The sequence below is a fragment of the Pygocentrus nattereri genome, chromosome 12 (genome assembly GCF_015220715.1).
Source record: "Pygocentrus nattereri isolate fPygNat1 chromosome 12, fPygNat1.pri, whole genome shotgun sequence".
NCBI lineage: Eukaryota > Metazoa > Chordata > Actinopteri > Characiformes > Serrasalmidae > Pygocentrus > Pygocentrus nattereri.
This window is the reverse complement of record NC_051222.1, coordinates 27,692,303-27,712,877: the sequence shown is the minus strand read 5'-3', so window position 1 is coordinate 27,712,877 and position 20,575 is coordinate 27,692,303. Positions and strand designations below refer to the sequence as shown.

At 38.8% G+C, this 20,575-nt stretch overlaps 2 protein-coding genes across 9 annotated transcripts in view; one reads left to right on the top strand and one right to left on the bottom strand.

Annotated features, from left to right (window-relative positions):
• ppp1r9alb (protein phosphatase 1 regulatory subunit 9A-like B) overlaps window positions 1-12,554 on the top strand; it is a 44,820-nt gene extending 32,266 nt beyond the window's left edge. For 2 of the 5 annotated variants that reach the window (XM_017721796.2, XM_017721797.2), the window contains exons 12-20: window positions 26-183; window positions 879-1,197; window positions 1,538-1,595; window positions 1,675-1,746; window positions 3,702-3,900; window positions 5,477-5,521; window positions 7,295-7,411; window positions 9,608-9,796; window positions 10,463-10,621. In XM_017721796.2, the coding sequence (XP_017577285.2) occupies window positions 26-183; window positions 879-1,197; window positions 1,538-1,595; window positions 1,675-1,746; window positions 3,702-3,900; window positions 5,477-5,521; window positions 7,295-7,411; window positions 9,608-9,796; window positions 10,463-10,621 (1,316 nt within the window). Of the gene's footprint in view, window positions 1-25; window positions 184-878; window positions 1,198-1,537; window positions 1,596-1,674; window positions 1,747-3,701; window positions 3,901-5,476; window positions 5,522-7,294; window positions 7,412-9,607; window positions 9,797-10,462 lie in introns of all 5 variants that reach the window. The other 3 variants (XM_017721795.2, XM_017721798.2, XM_017721799.2) reach the window with 3 other exon arrangements.
• Window positions 12,555-13,301: 747 nt separating this feature from the next.
• itga6b (integrin, alpha 6b) overlaps window positions 13,302-20,575 on the bottom strand; it is a 48,230-nt gene continuing 40,956 nt past the window's right edge. Inside the window, exons 20-26 of one of the 4 annotated variants that reach the window (XM_017721792.2) lie at window positions 20,377-20,553; window positions 19,394-19,495; window positions 19,001-19,111; window positions 18,695-18,793; window positions 17,845-17,970; window positions 17,591-17,699; window positions 15,127-15,258 (exon numbers count right to left, since the gene is read on the bottom strand). In XM_017721792.2, coding sequence (XP_017577281.2) covers window positions 17,625-17,699; window positions 17,845-17,970; window positions 18,695-18,793; window positions 19,001-19,111; window positions 19,394-19,495; window positions 20,377-20,553 — 690 coding nt within the window. In that variant the 3' untranslated portion in view covers window positions 15,127-15,258; window positions 17,591-17,624. Of the gene's footprint in view, window positions 15,259-17,590; window positions 17,700-17,844; window positions 17,971-18,694; window positions 18,794-19,000; window positions 19,112-19,393; window positions 19,496-20,376; window positions 20,554-20,575 lie in introns of all 4 variants that reach the window. The other 3 variants (XM_017721793.2, XM_017721790.2, XM_017721794.2) reach the window with 3 other exon arrangements.

Below are 20,575 nucleotides of genomic sequence, written 5' to 3'. Positions count from 1 at the left end.
GTAACTTTAGTGTGTCACTCTTCAGATGCAGATTTAGGGGAGGCAGTACCACAGACTGATCGTCTAGACTGCAGTGCTTACAGAGCCAAAGCCAGGCTCACCCAGGGAGTCCAGCGCAAGAGACCATCTCGAAACAAACTTAGAGAGTCTGCCAAAAGCACCCAGTCCTCCATTCAACCACAGGTGAGGACCAGGACTGGCACTGACGATCTGATTGCACCCATTGTATTTTAAAAGAAATACAATAATTTTACTTTCTTTTTCTTTTGTTCACTTAGTGCTTCTTGTGTTTACTTTGGTGTGCCTCAGGGGTGTATATTAAGCATTACCCAGATTTCATTTGTTCTGAATTTGGTTGAATTTTTATTTTATTTTATTTATTTATTTATTTTTTATATATGAAAATTGTTTTGTATTATTAATTTGAATTGTTTCTGGCATCAGGGATCTGTCTCATGAGTCATTCTTTGTCTAGTTTGATGAAGCCTAGCAAATGCAGCTGCGGTTAGCTTGTTTCATGACAGTGGCTAACAACTTTCTCTGTTGACTCGGGCTTGAATACTAAAAGTGTATTCACATTCACATTAACGTATGATGTTTACGCCAAATTACAAATAAAACATGGAGAGGAGTCGAGTGGCTGCATTTCAGAGACAAGAAGTGATGCTATGTAGATGTGCTTCAAATAAAGGATCTGTAATGGCAAAATACAACACTGTCATCACAGCTTAACGGTATTAATAGTCATGCTTTTGCAGTTATAATTAGTTTGTACATTTCATTATACATTCCTGTGTGATTTCTTGGATGATTAATGTACATTGTCTTTTAATATATAAAGTAATTTGTATGAATTTTGGACACTTTTTCATCCATAGGAACAAGAGGGTATTAGTGATAACAGTATTGAAAGTAACCGAAGACACTCCTACCTGGAGAGCCTCTCTATACCTGTACCCTCAGCACAGACCGAGGGCCAGAAAAGGCCTGGAGGAGGAGGTGATGTGTCCAGCTCTCCTTCACTTCAGAGCCACACCCCTCAAGGAGGAGGCAGCACCAGGTCCAGCCTCTCCCCTCCTAAAGATTCCTCTACACCTCACTCGCCCTCCTCCAGCCACTCCTCGTCCAGCCTGCTTCACAACCTCCGCAACAGGAGGTACAAGAAGAAGGAGAGCAGCCAGAGCAGGAAGCTCAAAGGTGCAGTATTGTTGTGTTTATACTGTGGGATCCATTTTAACTACTTACACTTCTTTTTAGTACTTTGTTTCTTTTTATGTTGTCCTGATTGTTTTAATTTATCAGCTTTGCACATGTTGCACTGTTTGAGAACAGACATAACAACTGATTATTGACTTCATCATGAGACCGATCATGTAAGACTAGATATAATCCCTAAATTAACATAACACTTGCTTGTCTTGACCTTCTCAGGTCTTAACTTGGGACTAAATATTTTTTGTAATATGGCCCCAGAAGTTTTTTTCATGTATTTTATTCAACCTTTTTTTTATATGTAAATACAAATATTTTCTCTCAGATGAGGAGAGTGATGGTTCAACCACAAGAAGATCCAAGAGAAGATTTCCAGATTTTGGGTGAGTCCCACCTCCTCCTGTATGTCTGTGTCATTTCAGTGGTATTTATTTGCACACTCTCTTTGTTGTTGTTGTGTAGTGGTCTGCGCAGGTCGGGTGGGAAAGGCCGGAAACAGGAGAAAGACACCCTGCGGGGCTCTGTCGGGAGCAGGTGATTAAACAGCTTTCAGATTAATTTTTTTTATTGCTATTGACAGTCCTGTGAGTTTTTGATCTTTCTGTAGTATCTTTTTGGATCTAATTAATATCTAGCACTTCTCCATAAAGCTACATTGTTATCATATGACATTGTATAACAGGCTATGCAAAGCAAAATTAAATTTTCTTGAATTCAATGCCAAGATAAACACCGGAGGGCACAAATAGTTTGTGGCTGAGGCACTGAATAGTTGGGTTACAATGACTATTGTTTTTACGGTATAAGTGCATTTATATTTACTCAAAATCAGATCATAATCTACATTATCTACGGATTTCTACAGTTATCTGCTTATTCAAATGGTAAAGTTGTACACATGTGAACAGCATACTCCGATTTCTTAAATCTGAGTAAAGTCTAGAAGTCCGATTAAGAAATCTGATAAAAAGAGCTGGATTTTAGCTCCGTTCTCAGTTTTCTCAGTGCATGTAAACTCTGATTTCTTTCGGATTTCTCAGTCTGTGCATGTGCGAAACAGACTACTGTACTGGAAATAAACAAGCAGCATTGCTGCGAAATGGCAACAAAATGCTTTTGGAGCGACGCTGAAACCAACTTCATGCCTGATAAAATGAAGGATTTAAATATTCTTCATATTCTAGATGCTGCATGTTCATACTTTCAGGTAAAGTGGCGCAATGTTGTGTTTTGTTTGTTTGGTTTTTTTTGTTTGTTTTAAAAAGGCGCAGCATGAAGTTTGAGTTTTACATTACGTTGACATCACGTCTTCTGTGAGTTTATTGGCTTGTTGCAAAGCAGAAATCTGATTACTGTCTGACTCATGTAAACCCGGAGTTTCCCATTATCTGATTACTCAAGTGCATATAAATGCGTTGATCAGATTACTGACCCAATCTGGTTTTCTGCAGTTGTCGAATTATTAAATGCATGTAAACTCACTCTGAGTATTTTAACCCCAGAATGCTGGTGTTATTCACCACAAATGGAATCTAACTTGCCAGTTAATAACATTTCTAACAGTCATGATGCTAGTCTAGCTAGATCTTTTCGGCCGCTTGCATTCACGATCTCATTCTTTCGGTCATTACCTGAAGCTCATGACCATTGGTGAGGGTGGGAACGTAGATCGACCGGTAAATCGAGAGCTTTGCCTTATGGCTCAGCTCTTTCTTTACCACAACAGACCGGTAAAGAGCCCGCATCACTGCTGACCCAGCACCAATCCGCCTGTCAATCTCCCGCTCCCTTGTACCATCACTCATGAACAAGACCCCGAGATACTTAAACTCCTCCACTTGAGGCAAGAGCTTATCCCCGACCCAGAGAGAGCTCTAGTCTTTTCTGCCTGAGAACCATGGTCTCAGATTTGGAGGTGCTGATTTTCATCCCGGCCGCTTCACACTCTGCTGCAAATCGATCCAGTGAAAGCTAAAGTTCACGGCCTGATGTCCCCAATAGGACCACATCATCTGCAAACAGCAGCGATGTGACCTTGAGGTCACCAAACCGGACACCCTCCATCCCCTGACTGCACCTAAAAATTCTATCCATAAAAATTATGAATAGAATCGGTGACAAAGGGCAGCCCTGACGGAGTCCAACTCTCACTGGGAACGAGTCTGACTTACTGCCAGCCATGTGAACCAAACTCCTGCCTTGTTTGTACAGGGCCTGGATGGCTCGTAGCAAAGAGCCATGTACCCCGTACTCCCAAAGCAAGTGGCACCGCACCGCAAAATGACACAGTGCATTTTGGAACCACCGGTGAAGGAGTTTAAGAGGTTAAAGTATCTATAAAGTGTACTGTCAAAGTGTACTATCCAAATATATTGTTACTGTTTGTAGCAATGATAGCATCCATGGATTAAATATTTCTGTACATTTGGAGAATTTTGTGAACGGGATCATTTTTAAATTCATTTGCACTTCTTTCCTGTAATGTGCAGGGGTTCTGCAGAGCTAGTGGACGAATCCAGCAGAACTGCTTCTCCCTCGGACTCTGTCTCCTCCATTCCCTCCTGCATGCCCTTCTCCTGGTTTGGAGACAGAGAGAGGGAGCGAGAGAAGGAGCAGTCGCTGTCCAGCTACAGCCTGCCACACACTCCTTCAGAGGGACACAGGGAGGACGGAGAACGACAAAATAAGGTGAGAAGAGAGAGAGAAGTGTGAGTATGGGTGGACAATGTGATCTTGTTATTGCGAAGAATTATGCCACAGTGCACTTTTCATGGGTATGATCAGTACTTCTAGAACACTCTCTAAAAATAGGGTTCCTTAAGGGTTGTTTGTCTTTACTGAAGAACCCTTGAAGAGTCATCATGTTTAAGAGTGTAGATCTGAACTACTGAATGCACCATAAGATGGGCAGATTAAGACCAATTATAGTAATGTAAACAGTAACAATCTGTAGTATCTGCATAATAGTATCTGTTAGTATCATAGTATCTGTAGTATCTGCATAATAGTATCTGTTAGTATCATAGTATCTGTAGTATCTGTATAATAACAAATAGCTGATTGGATGTCAGCTGGTTATGACATCATCATATTTCATTCATGTATTGGTAATAATATATTTTTTTTTTTTAGTCCTTTTTGTTCTTCTTAAATACTTTATTTTTGCAAAATATGAACTTTTGGAATCGCGTTGTCACATGGCATTGTCCATCTTGAAAAATATCACAAATTTTTGTTTGTTAAGTGTTGTGATGTCATATTTTTACCGTATTGCCCACCCTCAGAATGAGAGAGATGCTGATTTTCAGACAGTTGTCAAGCATTTATTATTGCTTTGCACTTGTATAGATGATTTGGAGTCTCCTTTACATTTACATTTACAGCATTTAGCAGACACTCTTATCCAGAGCGACTTACAAGAAGTGCTTTGTCAATCTAGAGAAAGTATCTTTGCTAGTTACCAATAGCTTAGAGAAAAAGACAGTCCTGAGCTCAGATACTGCTAGAAACAAATATGTCACTGCAGACACCAAGAGAAAAAGGAACAGAGTTGAACGCAGAACTCTGTGCCATTCAATGCAATACAATAACAATAAGATACAATACAATAAACTACAATACAGAGTGCAGTACAATAAAATATAAGTGCAGCTTATAATTCAATGCTCATTTAAGTGCTGTGTAAAGAGAGGAGTCTTCAATCTACGTTACGCTACGTTTAAACCTTTCCAAGTGATTCCTAAAGATGCTGGAAAGTTTCTTGCAAAGAAAAAGAGTTTGCTATGAATTTGCAGAGCTGCTCAGGCATTCCCTCTTGCACTGTTAATTTGGGGTGTTTTCACACTTGAGCTTCTTTTTCCGGGCCTGGGACCGCTTGTCATGAGAGTTTTCGAGTCAAGGAGCAGTCCATAGAACCAATCTCTGGTCCTCCATAAATGAAGGTGGCATATGTAATTATGCAGCTCTGAAAGAAGTTCTCCTGTGTGAAAACAACCTTGTGATAATGAGACTGTCCCCCCCAAAATGAGCTAACAGTTGGTCCTGGGTGCATGACACGTCTGGAAATGTCCTTTAACTTTGTCCCTTTGTTCAGACTGGACAGCTTTTGTTTAAGAGCATTGTCAGTAAATGACAATTGGTTCATTCATTTGTTCAGTTCAAGCAAACTTGTCATGCTAATGGCTTCTGCAGGATGTGGCATTTCCTCTGTATTTCCTCTGTATCAGTTTGATTGATCTATGCCTAAAACTCTTCTTTGAAACAGACCAACCTGTCCTGGCCTTCTCGGCTCTCACATTCCTTAGATTTGGTACAGTATGGCACGTGTTCTCTGTGTAGAATATTCAGCTTTAGTAGATGGTAGTTAACTAACATACATGCCATTTAGTAGCTACTGGATGTTCTACTAGATATTTTTGTTGATGTGCTCTGTAATGGTTCTGTTTTTTTTTTTTTTTTTTGTTTTTTTTCTCAATAGCATGAGTTGGTAATCATATGTAGGGTTTGCTTCCTGTAATGTTATTATGCCTGGTTGCTTTCTATGGAAAATCTTCTATAGAAATGCTGTGTAGTCCACTGCATTGTGACTGTACATTCTCTAGCTTGATCTCTGTCTGGGAGACTGACCCTCAGTGTCAGTGCAAACTTTGAGAACTACAATCGTCAGACGTGGCCGACTAACAGAGGTCTGAACTGTGTGCATGCATTGCAGTTCTAGATCTAATGTAGTGGCAACCATCACTGTTGTAAACTATTCTAGAGGAGCACCTCATGCACAGATTCTATGGTTGCTAATTATGAATGAACACTTAGACAAGTATAGACAAGTAAAGTAGAAGCCACCAGCTTTCATTCATCATTACCATTTCCATTCGATTCATGTGTTTTTTGTATGTCTTACTGTAGCATTATTTCTTAGTTTAGCTCTACTTAACATCAATTAGAAATGTTGTAGGATATATTTCACGTGATTGCAGAAACATATTTGGAGATACCGTAAGTACACTGCATGTCCAAAAGTATTCAGTTATTCTAATAAGTGAATTCACTTTTTTTTTATTTTCAGCATAAACGTTAAGTTCAAGTTATTACTTTTGAGGAGATGCATCTGAGCAGATTAGATAGACAATCCACTTAAATAATGAAGAATCAAAATCAAAGATGAACAAGTGACAAAGGAATTTCCACAACTGGAGTTCAAATAATGATTAAAAATATACAGAGAAAATGGGACTCCTAACAACCACCTGCAAGACCTGATAGACCACCAAAACTGTCCCCATCAGATAAAAACAGCACTTAAAGGTTTCATCTTTGAGAGAGAGGAGAAAATCAAGCTCTGCTCTTGATTCAGATCTGAAAACATCCACAGGAGTTTCTGTCCATCCTTCCACTGAGAGACACTCAGCACTATGAGTCAGAAAGGATGTGAAGCTGTCAAGAAGCTCTTACTGAGAAAAGGAAATAGACAAAAAAAGCTGCTGCTGTTCACTGAATAATGAACTGAGCATTATTTGGGATTATTCAGAATGTAAGAAGCAGAACATTCAACAAAAGACTGAGCTTTGAATGTGTGGGGAAAAAAATCCCTGCAGATTTCTTTGAAATACTGAAAGTCCCCTGAAAAGAATGGAAGCTACAATAACGACAGAGTGGACACACCACATACTGAAAAAAATGATTAGTATATTTACTTTTTTATATTTTCTTTCTAAATAAAGCTTTTCTTCTTTTTTCCTGACGGTGAAAAATGAATAGCTTGTGCCTCATGCCTGTTTTAATTGTAAATTAAAGAAATGAAGGCAGGTTCTGGCTTTTGCTCAGTATGTACTGTATATACTTGAGCCAAATACCAAGATGAGACCAACCTCAGGTTGTTGAAATGTGGCAAAGCACAGTAATGAACTTGACCTCATTCAGTTACATGCACTGGAGTTAAGAACAGGGTTTGTGAAATTTGGTGATTTTTCGTTTAACAGCGGAGTCTAAAGATCAGGTGCTGATCTGAAGTCAGGGCAGCTTTGGTTCTGATTCTAGCCATCCTGTAAGATGGTGTGTGTTTGTGTATATGTGCCCGCTGCAGAGTTTATCTGTGACGGACGAGTTGATCACCAGTAGCCCTCGCTCTGCGCTGGCGGCTTTACTGAGTGACCCTCGTGTTCGAGGGCGCTCGCGCAACCTCACCTTCTCCTCCTGCGAGGTGAGTTACCACAGTGGTCAGATGCTGCATGACCCTTTTGACCTTAGGTCACTAGTTGTGGAAAATCTGCCCATTTGCTTTGTAGAGAATAGACTCTCCACCCAGCTGTCCCAGCCTTTTAGCCAGTCCACTTGTGCACTACGGTTTAAGCTTGGAATCAGTTTTCAATCATATACAATCAAATTGGTTACAGTTAAAGATTAAAATGCTTGTAATAATTATGATGCTAGTGCTGTATGGATTCATAGCTTTCAACTGTTTTTTAGGATGCTGTAAAAATGAGAGAAAAATTACGAATGATGAACAGAACTGTGGGTTATTCTGTAATGAACGCTGTAGAACATCAAGAATGAAGCTCCAGTAAAATTTTCCCTCCAAAATGAAGCTGCAACGAAATGATTATCCAGAATGAATTTCTAAAGAAAATAATATCCAGAATTAAGAATGAAATAAGTTTCATGGTAACTTTAGATTCAGTTCCAGCGTTCTGCTGTTTTGAAATTTGACTGGGTTGAGAATCTGCACTGGAGTGTTGAAAGTAGATGTCAGAGATTTGCATCGAGATCTTCTGGTAAAGTTTTATAACCTGAAGGGGTGTGTGTGTGTGTGTGTGTGTGTGTGTGTGTGTGTGTGTGTGTGTGTGTGTGTGTGTGTGTGTGTGTGTGTGTGTGTGTGTGTGTGTGTGTGTGTGTGTGTGTGTGTGTGTGTGTGTGTGTGAAAGAAAGGGAATTATTGTGTCTCTTTCACTACCTACTCTACGGAAGTCTGGAATCTATTGCCATATTAGCAATTAGTATTATTTTATATACAATATAAGACATACAGTATAGAGTTAAATACATAGGAAATTATATAAGATTCCAATGACAGCAAGACAAAAGGTGTGAAAAGTACAGAAAATGTTATCTCTCTCGCGCTCTCTCTCGCGCTCTCTCTCGCGCTCTCTCTCGCGCTCTCTCTGTGTGTCTGTCTCTCTGTGTGTTTGTGTGTGTCTCTCTCGCGCTCTCTCTCTCTGTGTCTCTGTGTGTCTGTGTCTCTCTCTCTGTCCCTGTATGAGTGTCTCTCTCTCTCTCTCTCTCTCTCTCTCTCTCTCTCTCTCTCTCTCTCTCTCTCTCTCTCTCTCTCTCTCTGTGTCTGTCTGTCTGTCTGTCTCTCTCTCTCTCTCTCTCTCTCTCTCTCTCTCTCTCTCTCTCTCTCTCTCTCTCTCTCTCTCTCTCTCTCTCTCTCTCTCTCTCTCTCTCTCTCTCTCTCTCTCTCTCTCTCTCTCTCTCTCTCTCTCTGGCCTCATTTCTGAATATAATCTAGATTCAAACTGTACTGAAGATTTTTGTGGAACTTCAGTGACATGATTGCAGTATTTATGCGAGTGTCATGTAGTTGATTTGTTGCTGTCTTTTATAAAAATATTAGATGTCTTCTGAATGACTTACGTTTCTGAGCACCTTTTGCATTTCAAAGTATTCTTCAGACCTTTGCTGGTGTTCTCATGTTTAATATTAATAATAAATAAGATTAATATTAAGTGTTAATCACACATACGGTTAGTCATTAAACCAGGAATAGGTTGTCTTTTGATGAGATCCAGAAAATCAGACTGCCAACAATCAACTGCCAACATACCATAGCGGAATTGATCAAGGATATAGGATTGTTGGTCTAGGATTAAGGACTTTTGATTTAGGTGTTAGGATTCCTCTAGCATTCAGGATTCTTGATTTAGACCTGGTCTAGAGTTGAGTTTTTGTTCAAGGGGTTATAGGCCTAGGGTTTAGGGTTCTTGATCTAGGCTTTAGGGTTATTGATTTTAGGTGTATGGTTTTTGATCCTGGATTTAGGGTTCTTGATCTCAGTGTTCGGGTCCTTATCTCAGATTTAGGATTCCTCATCTGGGATTTAGGTTGCTTGATCTAGGGCATATACATCGAGGGTTTAGGTTTCTTGAAGGCAGGCTTAGGGTCCTGATCTAGGGTTTAAGGTTCATGTCTAGGGGATATGTGTCTAGGGTTTAGGGTTTTTAAACTAGGTTTGGAGTTATGTGATAAACAGTTGAGGTTAGAATTATTGAGAATCATTAATAGCTTTAAAGCCTTTCACAGTTAGATTAAGCTGGGCGGGATACATGTTGTGGTATCAGTTACCTGATACAGATTTCCCTGCTATCTGTTTTTGTGTTCTCATGGTTCTGTTCTTATTCAGACACTGGATGATGAGCCTGTTCCTGTTGTGAAGCAACACATATGGCAAAACCGGCCCCTATCAGAGTGGACCAACCAGCAGGTGTGTCACTGGTTGATGGGCATGAACATGGACCAGTACATAGCCGAGTTCACAGCAAAGAGCGTGGATGGCAAAAAGCTCATGGAGTTGGACAGTAGAAGGCTTAAGGTACGTTAGCAGTGGCAACATTTTAAAGCATCACTGTGTAAGGTTTGTTTTTTTCAGATTGAAAGGAGTAGTATTACTGAGTCAGGAGAAGAATCGTGCTAAAATATGGTGTGATTTGTTTTTGTGACTCTGCAAAGCCTGAAATAATACATTAAAATTCAGAGGTGTTGGTTTAGTTCTTCAGATCAGTTAAATGTTAACATCGTACGTACAGGATCAAAAAGAAGGTCTGGATCGATGTTTAGATCTCAAATGTAAAATCATGAAAATATGAAGACAGACCACTAACTTGCATCCTCAGAAGATTTCTTTGAGTAGTCTTGAGTATTCTTTCAACACCGGCACAATCATCAGATTCATTCACTCAGAAAAGGGGTCCGAAAGTCACCGTACAAAAAGTTCTTCCACACGTTTTCACCAGCGAGGTCTCTAAAAACATACATAGTGTAGCTGTAATATATGAATCACAGTCATGTTTACAACTTCATTCATTGCAACTTTTGTGTGATATTATAGGAACAAACACTGGAAAATGACTGGAATTAAGATTTCACTCTGATTGTCCACCTCCATAGGACACTGGTGCCTCTTGAAAAGTTTGAAAATTGGATCTTTTTACTGAACTGTTGCTTTAAATATTGAGCTCTGTATTGCTTCCCTTTGTAGGAGCTTGGAGTGTCTAGTCACAGAGATCGCTCCACCATCAAGAGGAAGCTGCGAGACATGAAGAAGGCTCAGGAAAAGCTGGAGAAACAGCAAGTAAAAAAAGAGAAGGAGGCCGCGCGGAGCGGCGGGAGGCCTGGAAAACCTGAATCGGCCTGCTGAAGTTGCCATGGCAGCAGACATCTCAGTACCCCACAACCCAACTATTCAGGAGATGGCCGTGCACACAGGGATACAACACTGACCATTTGAGCAGTTCCAGCAGTGCATGATTTGTGGTCATTGGTGAAGCTGTGTGGGTTGTAGATGAGTGGAGTTGACTGGAAGAATACACAGACTGACCATCACTTGAAGTCACTTCACATGGATTCTTCTGGTGTGCTCCCGCAGTTCCTCACAATCAGGCACCTGCTGTAAAGGCCTCTGGTATTATTATTATTATTATTATTATTATTATTATTGATGTTTTTTAATGAGCTTGCCCTTAGTTTTATATTTCAGGACATAGTTAGTTCATCCTTAGTCACTGTTGTTATGCCTGACAGGCTTTATAAAAATTTGCCACATTCTGAGGGGCAAAAACATGTGACCACATTTGCATCACTAACAACAAAAACGACATCTCATGTGTCACCTGTGTCATCAGTCTGATTAGAAGGAATGAGGTTCTGTACAGCTCGTCTAATCTTGCACCACAAAAGACCACCTCTATGGGTGGAGCCTGGATAGATCAGTCACCCTGCTGTTTTACAATGGACAGTCTTTAGTTTGAGTTTCCATGCAAATGAACTTTTCCAGTGACCCAGTGCATTTGCTCAGGCCCTCAGCACTCACCAGTAGCACTTACCAGTTGTACACACTAGAGGGCAGCAGGGCAAATAAGCTGACTTGTGTATCCCTGTCCAGTTGTTTTTCATCAGAGCGGGTGTTCAGGCAGTAATTTAGAGCAAGAATGCAGATCTGGGATCCACTCTTGTGACCATAAACGGGGATGTCACCTGATCCTAGATCAGCAGTGTTATTCAGAGATGCACTGCAACTGTCAGTCCTGTTTTAAAGGAATACATCAGTCAAAAAGCTAATGTTGCTAACAATGAATAAACTTGAATACCCACAGTTTTGCATTATGCAAACACAGTCGTGCCAATATTTGTAGCTACGTCCTTGAGTTTTTTAAAAATAGCCTGGCATGACTGGCCAAGCTAAGAGGCAGTTACTAGTTTCCACTCACTGTTAGCTGTGTTAGCATGATTGGACATGCTAATTACTAGCCACTAGTTTACACTCACTACTGGCCATGTTAGATCGTTTGGTCAAGCTAATTAGAAGCCACCATCTCCCATTCATTGTTACCAATGTTAGCACGATTGATCGAGCTGTTGGCTTCCATTTGTAGTTAGCCATCTTAACGTGTTTGTTGAGCTACTCTTCTAAACCTGACGTTGCTGCTAGTGCTCTGCACTTTAGCCTAGACACTCCTACTAACCACAGTCTATCACTTTTAATCTATACAGTGCATTATAAAGCACACGAGCACACTATGTAAATGGAGTGTGCACTTAAGAGTGCACTTCACCTCCCCTACTGTAATTTTTAAAGTATTTTTATCGCCTGCTGTACATAACTTTCATAAATGAGTGCTGTAAATGTGACGGGAAGAGAGGTCTTCGTTGTCTTTTGTAGCCGCAAATGGCAACGAGTGACCGTTTTACTTGTGTAATAATAAATAAAAGTATTTTACATTAACTGCCTATTTTTTTTTTCATTTAATCAGAGAAGATTGTGCAATGTGTGTGTGTTGCTTCTGATTTACGTTAAAGGGAAATACGAACACAGTGGGCGTAAAGAAGAGGGTGCATTGATTATATATAATGAATGAATGTCTTAACACTTCAGCAAAATCTGGTTCTTTTTTATAGCAAATACATTCTGATTTTTGTAGTCTTCCATTTGTCTGTCACAACCACCACTGAGAGTTTTGATAAGCTGGACCTGGCAAGTAATTAAATTCATGACTAACATAGTGTTTATGACTGAGAATATGTTGGACTTTTGTCTGTAGGGAATGTGAATAAACATGGCTTAACAAACAAAACCATGTCTGTTATATATTTTTTGAACATTTGTAGTGTGTGGTCATGAATGTAGATTATGTACACGTCTAAAATTGACTATTTTAGTGGGGATTCTTGTCATGTAAAAGTCCGAGACCATCATTTTGTTTTATTTCCAGTCAAAACTGCCATTAAGGGCAAGTAAATTTTTTTTTTTTTCCAAACTTTTACAGCAAAGTTACACAAAAGCTGCCAACACAAACATTATCAAATCTATCGGTACTGAAATGTATAATTGAGGATACTCGGATTGTGAAAAGCAGAAAATGCAACCGACTTCTAAGACTGAACTTTAGAGCTGTGGAAAAACAGTCCTGCAGATTTTTTTGAAAACCTGAAAGCAAGCGAACTGAAAAGAATGGAAGCTTTAAGAAAGGCAAAGCATGAACTCACTGAACTGAGATGAACTAAGTACTGAAAAAAAAATGTTATATTTGGTTATTTGGTCATTTTTTGCTAAATATATGAAGGACTTTTCTTTTTTTCTCCTGATAGACATTGTCAGGAGTGGACTTTACAAACACAAGAAATATCTGTGCTATGATTAATACCACCTTCAACAGAGAATAAAACATGTTTTACTAGACATCAGCTGTTATTCTCATATCCAGAATAGTTTTGTTCTTTTCTTGATGCTGAAAAATGATCTGTACTGAAGAGTGGTCAGTGAATTTTGCACAATACTACACATGCCCAAAAATAATAAATTCAGAATGATCCCCACAAAATCAAACATAAAAAATCTCCACTTTATTGTTTTTAGTGAACAGTCGAGTTTGTTTGCTAGAGCACATCAGATATGGAAATTATTTCATTTGAAAGCATTGGTGAGTTCTGCAGTGCATACATCCCACTCCCACTGCCCCCCAAATCCACAGCAGTTATTTTTTAATGAAACTAATGTTCTGTAACATTTCTCTCATCACGTTTGTAGGCAAATATGGCTGAAATTCCTTTTCCCCCACTTCTCATCATATCCATGTATGTAAAAAATAAGAAACTATACATACATAATACTCATTATAGAAAGGTGCTAACTTGCTTCAAATTTAAGCCTAGTCATTTTTACAGTAAACCTACAAAGAATGTCCTGTGTAGATGAACGATGACCTCCAGGAATCCCGTCAGAACAAATGAAGTCCAATTGCAGTAGTTAATGTGAATCTGTACCAATCTTCACAATTCAATAAAAACCTAACTTACAAAACAAAGAACTTAGACACAAGGAAGAATTCAAAAAACACAAATATTTACATTCATCCAAGCAGTTTTAAGTAAAATTCAAAAAGTTAAAAAAGTCGAAAGGATGGAGACGAGTTTTAGATTCCTTGCATAGACCCTCATTGTAGGCATAAAAAAGCATCTCTCCACTGTCGGAAGAAAATCTCATATCTTCAAAATAGTGACTTTACAGGAGAAGGAAAAAACATACGTTACTTTTAATGTAAGTCAATAGAACCAGAGTTTTTTCCAAGTAGTTTTGGGTCAATTTTTTTTGGTCCATTCTTCATGAAATTTACAGACAATATAAAGGACATCAGACATTTTCAAATTGTCAAAAACTGAAAAGCGACAAAAACGGAGACACAAGGTTTTCTTCCGACAGGCAGCGACATATAGTCTTTGGCCTGTTTGTGTGACCACAGAACAGTCTCAGAATAAATAGATATTCTTCTGATGCATGATCAAGTATATATACAACATATAGGAACACATGTAATGTCCTATTCATGAATGTGGGACCACTGAAGCATAGATGTGGGGTTAAAGGGGAATTCCACCGTTTTTTCTGTTAGAATTTCTGCATAATTTCTGTTTTTGTTGAGATGTAAACAGGATCATCCAGAGTGGTTTGATGTGAACTGGTTCATTATAGAGACACTACCTGATGTCTTTACAGTGGTGGTGATAGGAACCAGGGGTCATTATCTCTAAAACAAAGTTACAGCCATGCTAGTTGCTATCTAAAATGACCAGTCCACCTGCGCGTGCCTCCTGAGTTTTTATATGTAATGTTTATGATGATTAAGTTTTCTTTGGGAACTGTTTTTCCTCACAACACATGCAGCACGTCTCCGCAATAAAAAATATTACAACAAATCTATAATAAAATATTGTCTACTTACTAGACATCTGGTTCTTATCACCACCACTGTGGACAATTCCACTCTGTATGACGTTGTTAACTTCTTACTGACTATATGACTTGGAAAAATCTGTGGAATTCCCTTTTAGGGCAAATATGCTCCTCCCCCTTTTCCATTCAGTAATTTGTTTTTTTTTTCCTTTTCAATTTCTTTCACTATTTTAAACCAGTCCCTCAGTGGAGAAGGTGTAAGAAATTCTATTTGTACATTTGTTTTACAGTTCCTTTCATTCTGTCATTGTGATATGTACACTCAGTTCAGGGTGTGCAAACATGAAGCACTCAGGGTTTGGGGAAAGATGTCTTTGGCCTGGTTTTTATGTTTTGTTTTCCTTTAAAGGAGATTAATAACGCGTGCTAACAGCCACCGCAGCAAAAGGCTAGGAGTAGCTCTCGTTCTCATTCCAGGAAGTCATCCACTGCTTCTTCTCCAATGGCTGCTCTTTGCCAGGTGGGTACGCTCGCTCCTCCCTCTTTATCCGCACGGCACTGTAACTCGGCACGCTGTCATCATATTTGGTACGTTTAAAAAATCCACACTGAAGGCAAAAATGACAAAGATTACCATTAACATTAACAGGACTGGCACTTCTTACTAGAGCAGTGTTTCCCAAACCAGTACCAATTCGGTTCATAACGGTCGTCTACTCAAGCACCCAGAACGACTGCCTCGATTAAGGGTACACAATACAGCTGCAGCCCAGATGTTATTTGCGGATTTATAGGAATTTTTACTGCTTTTTTCAATTCCAGTGATACTGCAATTGTATCTCAAAATTACAACTAATAAAATAGCAGAAATCTTTATAATAATTGGGCTTCACCCCATGTTCTTTTGTAGTAACTGTTGCTATGATGGTCAAGCTGGCAAAAATCCCATTTAACCTAAAAGACACTTTCTGGGCAATTTGTGTGTTCATAGCAAGTGTGTGAAATGTAACACTCTTAAAAGAGATCAAGTGTGGTTCATGTCGTGTAATCAAGCTAACATTAGCGGTATTAGGATGGTAAAGCTTTTTAAAAAATTAATTTTCAACGACTACAATGAGCTGTTAGGGAAGGCAGAGACAGTGCTAGGCTAACCACTGTAGTTAATGTTAGATAGATCCATAAACAGTGGCTATATATTTCTTTGACAACGCTGTTTTGGGTAGAGTTGGCTCATACGCCCCTCAAACACAAAAGCTACTAAAAACTAAAAACTTCTCTTGGCTACTTTTAAAAAACTACATTTTTATCCACCAGTGCTGTCATCTAAAATGTAAATCTACAGCCCTAAGCTGAAGTCAGTTTTTCTACTTTTTGTTGTTGCTTATTCGATTAACAAAATTAGTCACTTTGCACATCCCTAAAAGCATTTATCCCTAAACAGACGCATTATCTAACAACTCTAAACAAACGCGGTAACTGCGTTTCTAATTCAGCTGAATGCGATTTTTGCTAACATTCTGCAAAGCTTGTTGAACCTACCCAGCAAACACAGTTACGTTGTGACAACCTATTGTTTTGGTGCCCACAACATTGTCACAAAGGTGAAATGTAATTCCTCAGAAAGTTGTGACAACATTCCCTGACAACACAGTGACAACGTTGTCAGTACGATATCAAAACCTCCTGGAATTCTCGTACCGTTACATTATGAATGGAACATGTAATTTTGCTAAGTTGCAGGCAGTCATAATATTGTAGGGCAATGCTACTGAATAATGAGGTTGTGACAATGAACCTTGTTCCAACAACGTAAACGGCACCACCTTTTGACAATGTTGTAGCAATGTTGTAAGAAAGCAGACAATGTTATGACAACGTTGTGTGTTTGCTGGGTAGGTAGATCAATCGTAGCGTCTGAATTAGCCTCGTCATCATGGCTATAATAAATGTATCCATTAAACATTTTTACAGTTTAAACATTAACGCTCACTACACTAAACTTAAAATAATCATTAAATTAATGTCTTTAAAAGGTGCCATCGGAAACTATTTCCTCAAAAAACAAGCCTAATCCGGATGATTATCATAGGAGAGTTCGGCAGTCTCGATTGTTTATTTAAGGTGGAAAAAGTCACGAGGACGCTGTGTACACTTTTAATATTTTGCTGTATAATACTAGGTTCACCTGGACTCCCTATCTGCGGTCAATGGCAAATGCTGGGAAATGGGAACTCTAAGTGTAATGTTATACTGCCAGAATTTTCCTTTAAAGCACAGCCATCATTTTTGCTGTTGTCTACTGTTATAATGTAAATGCAGCACTAGTTATTAATCAATGGTTCAAATATTGACCCATAAATTCTGTATTGGTGCATCCTTAGTACCAAACATTCTTAGTACTATGTAATAAATTTGGATAATTTGGGAAACCCCCAGGACTGGACTCGGAAACACTGTACAAGACCAATACAAACTGAAGATGTAGGAACAGCACAGCAACATGTGTACAGCATGCTTGACCAAGCAAAAGTGGGATGAGCAGCGAGGCAGAAACCTACAGCCCCAGAGAAAGACTAAAAAGTGTAGCATGCTCAGAAAGCCTTTAAAAGTCCAAGCTAGCCAAAAAAAGATGCAATTTCCCCCAATCAAGCTGATTGGTTTATGATCACATAGTTATGTACTCATACCTGAAAGCCTTATATAAGCAAGTATTACATATTCATGTATGTAAACCGTTTAAACCCCTGCAGCGACACCATACATGAACAGTTTGCGTATCTTAATAGCATAATAGCTCATCACTGTGCACTGGAAGCTGCCACCATATTTCCCCTCAGATCTAGGCAATGCAACACAGCGTGACGTCCCAGGCTGTAAGAGAGTTAGCCAAGGCTAAACCTACTCCCCCATGCTAGCTCTGAGCACCATAACGGCTATTACCCAGCTTTCGTTTTCTTTGTGTCTCACTCTTTCTCTATGCATTGGAAGTCAGTCGCTCTTTCTCGGGTTCGTTTTTGGAGTCTTTGTCGTTTTTGCCGAAGAAACCACACTAGAAGAAGTAGAGTTGTTTGGTTTTCTTGCATATTACATTTGTGATGGTTAATTTTTTTGCATAAACAGGGCAGTCATGATAGAATGGTAGCTGATAAGACTGAGATGGATCACTGTTGTGTTTGAAGATTGATTTCTTTTACCTTCCAGAGCAGGAAGATGAGCAATCCCAGCAGGAGCAGCCCCAGTAATATAGCCACCAGGATGATCCACCACGGTAAGCCTCCATACTGAGCTGCCTTGCGTCCTGGAAACACAGTCACTCGCACCTAACAAACACGTGCGCACACATACCAGCAACAGAACACAGTTAATTAAAGGGGGAAATACATTGATGCATATATTATAAAAGCCACTCCAACTAGGAGTATTTCATTATTAATACATCCCTTTTTATTTTCACAAGTTTTCCTGTTTTTGGACTTTGTAATTTTCCCAAATCGTTTCATTAATTTACACTTTTCACATGATCACCTTTTATTTAGTCACACGTGATTACGTTATGCAATATTCATGCCATATGTAATCACACATAATCCATGTCGTCATGACTGATCGTGTTATTCACATTTTCTCATGATCATATTATTTGCACTTCACATGTGACCAAATTCACATGCCACGTTTCACGTAATCACATTCACACTGTTTGTGTTACATGTAATTACATCCACACGTGGTCACGTGGTCACATTGATCAGTGTCATGTGGTCGTGTACTGTTCCTATCCTGTCTCAAGTGATCCCGTTTATTGGTTCATGGTTGTTTTACAGCTAAAATGGTGTGTAACACTTTCTGTTGAGTTTACAAATGTTTATAATGTGTATTATAGATAATTAATATATAATTTATACATTTATAATGTTTTTTTTTATTATTATTACTGAAGCTGTTTGAGTCAGTGTCCATGATTTGGTCAAATCTGTATCACAGAACATCATCACATCATTCACTTTTCTACACGTATACCTCCCAATCCCGACACCAGCTCACCTGTGCATCTTCGTTTTTCAGCACAATGTTTTTAAGTGCAGAGTCCAGCCTGAGCCGCGCTTTTGTGATGATGTCAACGTAATTCTGGTCGGAGAACTCCTGTAAGGAACAATCACATGTTTTATACGTTTTACGTTTTTTGCACATAATACACTTAACTGCTCTCTCCCTTCAGGTGTAATCGCAATACAGTATCTTACAACAAATGAAAAAAGTCATACAAAGCACAATTCTATTTGTAACTTTTGTAGACTTTTTTAACTCAAGCTCAATGAAATGAAACGATCACTGAAAACTCAGACCCACCTCCAGGAAGGTGCCATTCCAGATTCGGGCCTTTAGTGAAATAACAGCGTTACTGTCCAGTCCCTGAAGAGGACACTTAAACTGCACACACTTTGCTCCACTGTCGCACGACTACAAACAACATGATAAACAACTTTTTAAAAACAAAGGAACCACAATAAAAGAGAAAAAAATCAAAATATTCATAAATAACAGTTTTTTTGAGAAGAAAACACAACAAACTGGTCCAAGTAAAGTGAGCTATGACACTCTTTTACCACAGAGTAGCAGAACTTAAGTGTGGTTTTATTACTGTTATGAAGGCAAATGACATCTGATCCTGTGATAAACCATGAATTGTATCTTTTACTAGTATTACTTGAAAATAATAAATAATTTTTTGAAAGGTTTTACCAAGACTTTGAATTTCCTCTGGTCTTTAAAAAGGGAGAATTTGGGTTCCTCTGAGCTTTTATCTCCCCCGACTTCACGTTTGGCTCTTAGTGGTGATTTCTCCTGACATAAGAATAAGGCAAAGAGTACTGAGTTACAGCAGCACATGATAAATGTCTTGTCAATAATCTGCATCTCTTGCATTCTCTTAGTCTGTAAAGTGTAATACTTCATTTCAAATAAGTAAAAAAAGAAAAAAAAAATCAGACCGTTGATATTTACAAGGATCATGTTATGATCTATTTAAACCAAAGCTATTATTATTTAAGTTAAATATATACAAACAAAGTTAAATATATACAAAATCATCATTTATAAGGTGCTTTCTGTTGGGAGGCGTCTGTCACAAACTTTCACCTTTATTTTTGCATTTATTTTTCAGAGTTTAAAAAACAAAAACAGAAACATCTTGACTTAAAGTCGGAAAATTTTGATTAAATTTATTTTTTAAATAATAAAAAAACTTCAAAATTCAAACTCACTACCAAAACAAAGAGTTTCAGTCCACTGGTGGAATCTTATTCCAGCCACGTCCCTGTATTTAAGAGCAGGGAGTAAGACTGCATCCCTGTCCCTCATGGCCACACGGTGAGCAGCTAAATCCCATTGCTTTGAGGTAAATGTGTCCAAATATCTGTATGTACATGTTTTCTGCACTTTTGTAAATGTTTTTGTGTTTTAATAAAAATTTTCTGATTTTATGGGTCCAACTATTCAAAGCTGTGTTTGCTAGTCATGCACTGGCTCAACAGTTGGAACAGTAGTGCTGGTAGGATCATGACTGTTTTGGTAGCGACAGACTGGAATGTTCAATCATTTGTTTTAATAATCAGAATTACGACAAATGCTAACTTTCAGGTATTTGACGTAAAACACATTGCTTTTTTAAATAAAAAGGCTCAGAATAAATTTGAAATCTGTGTGTCTGTTGAATGTTTGCATACCTCAGTGAGCTTCAGGAAGTTGACTTCGTTCGGTCTGCTACAGCCGATCCTCTCCACACCTGTAGTGGTGATCTTCATAAGATACAGGAGCCATTTATCCGAGACTGTGTTCCTGGGCCACTCGATATTCAGAGATGCCGTGCCAAACGACTTCAGAGGCTTGCCCAGGTTTATAATCTTTACAAAAAGAACCAGAGTC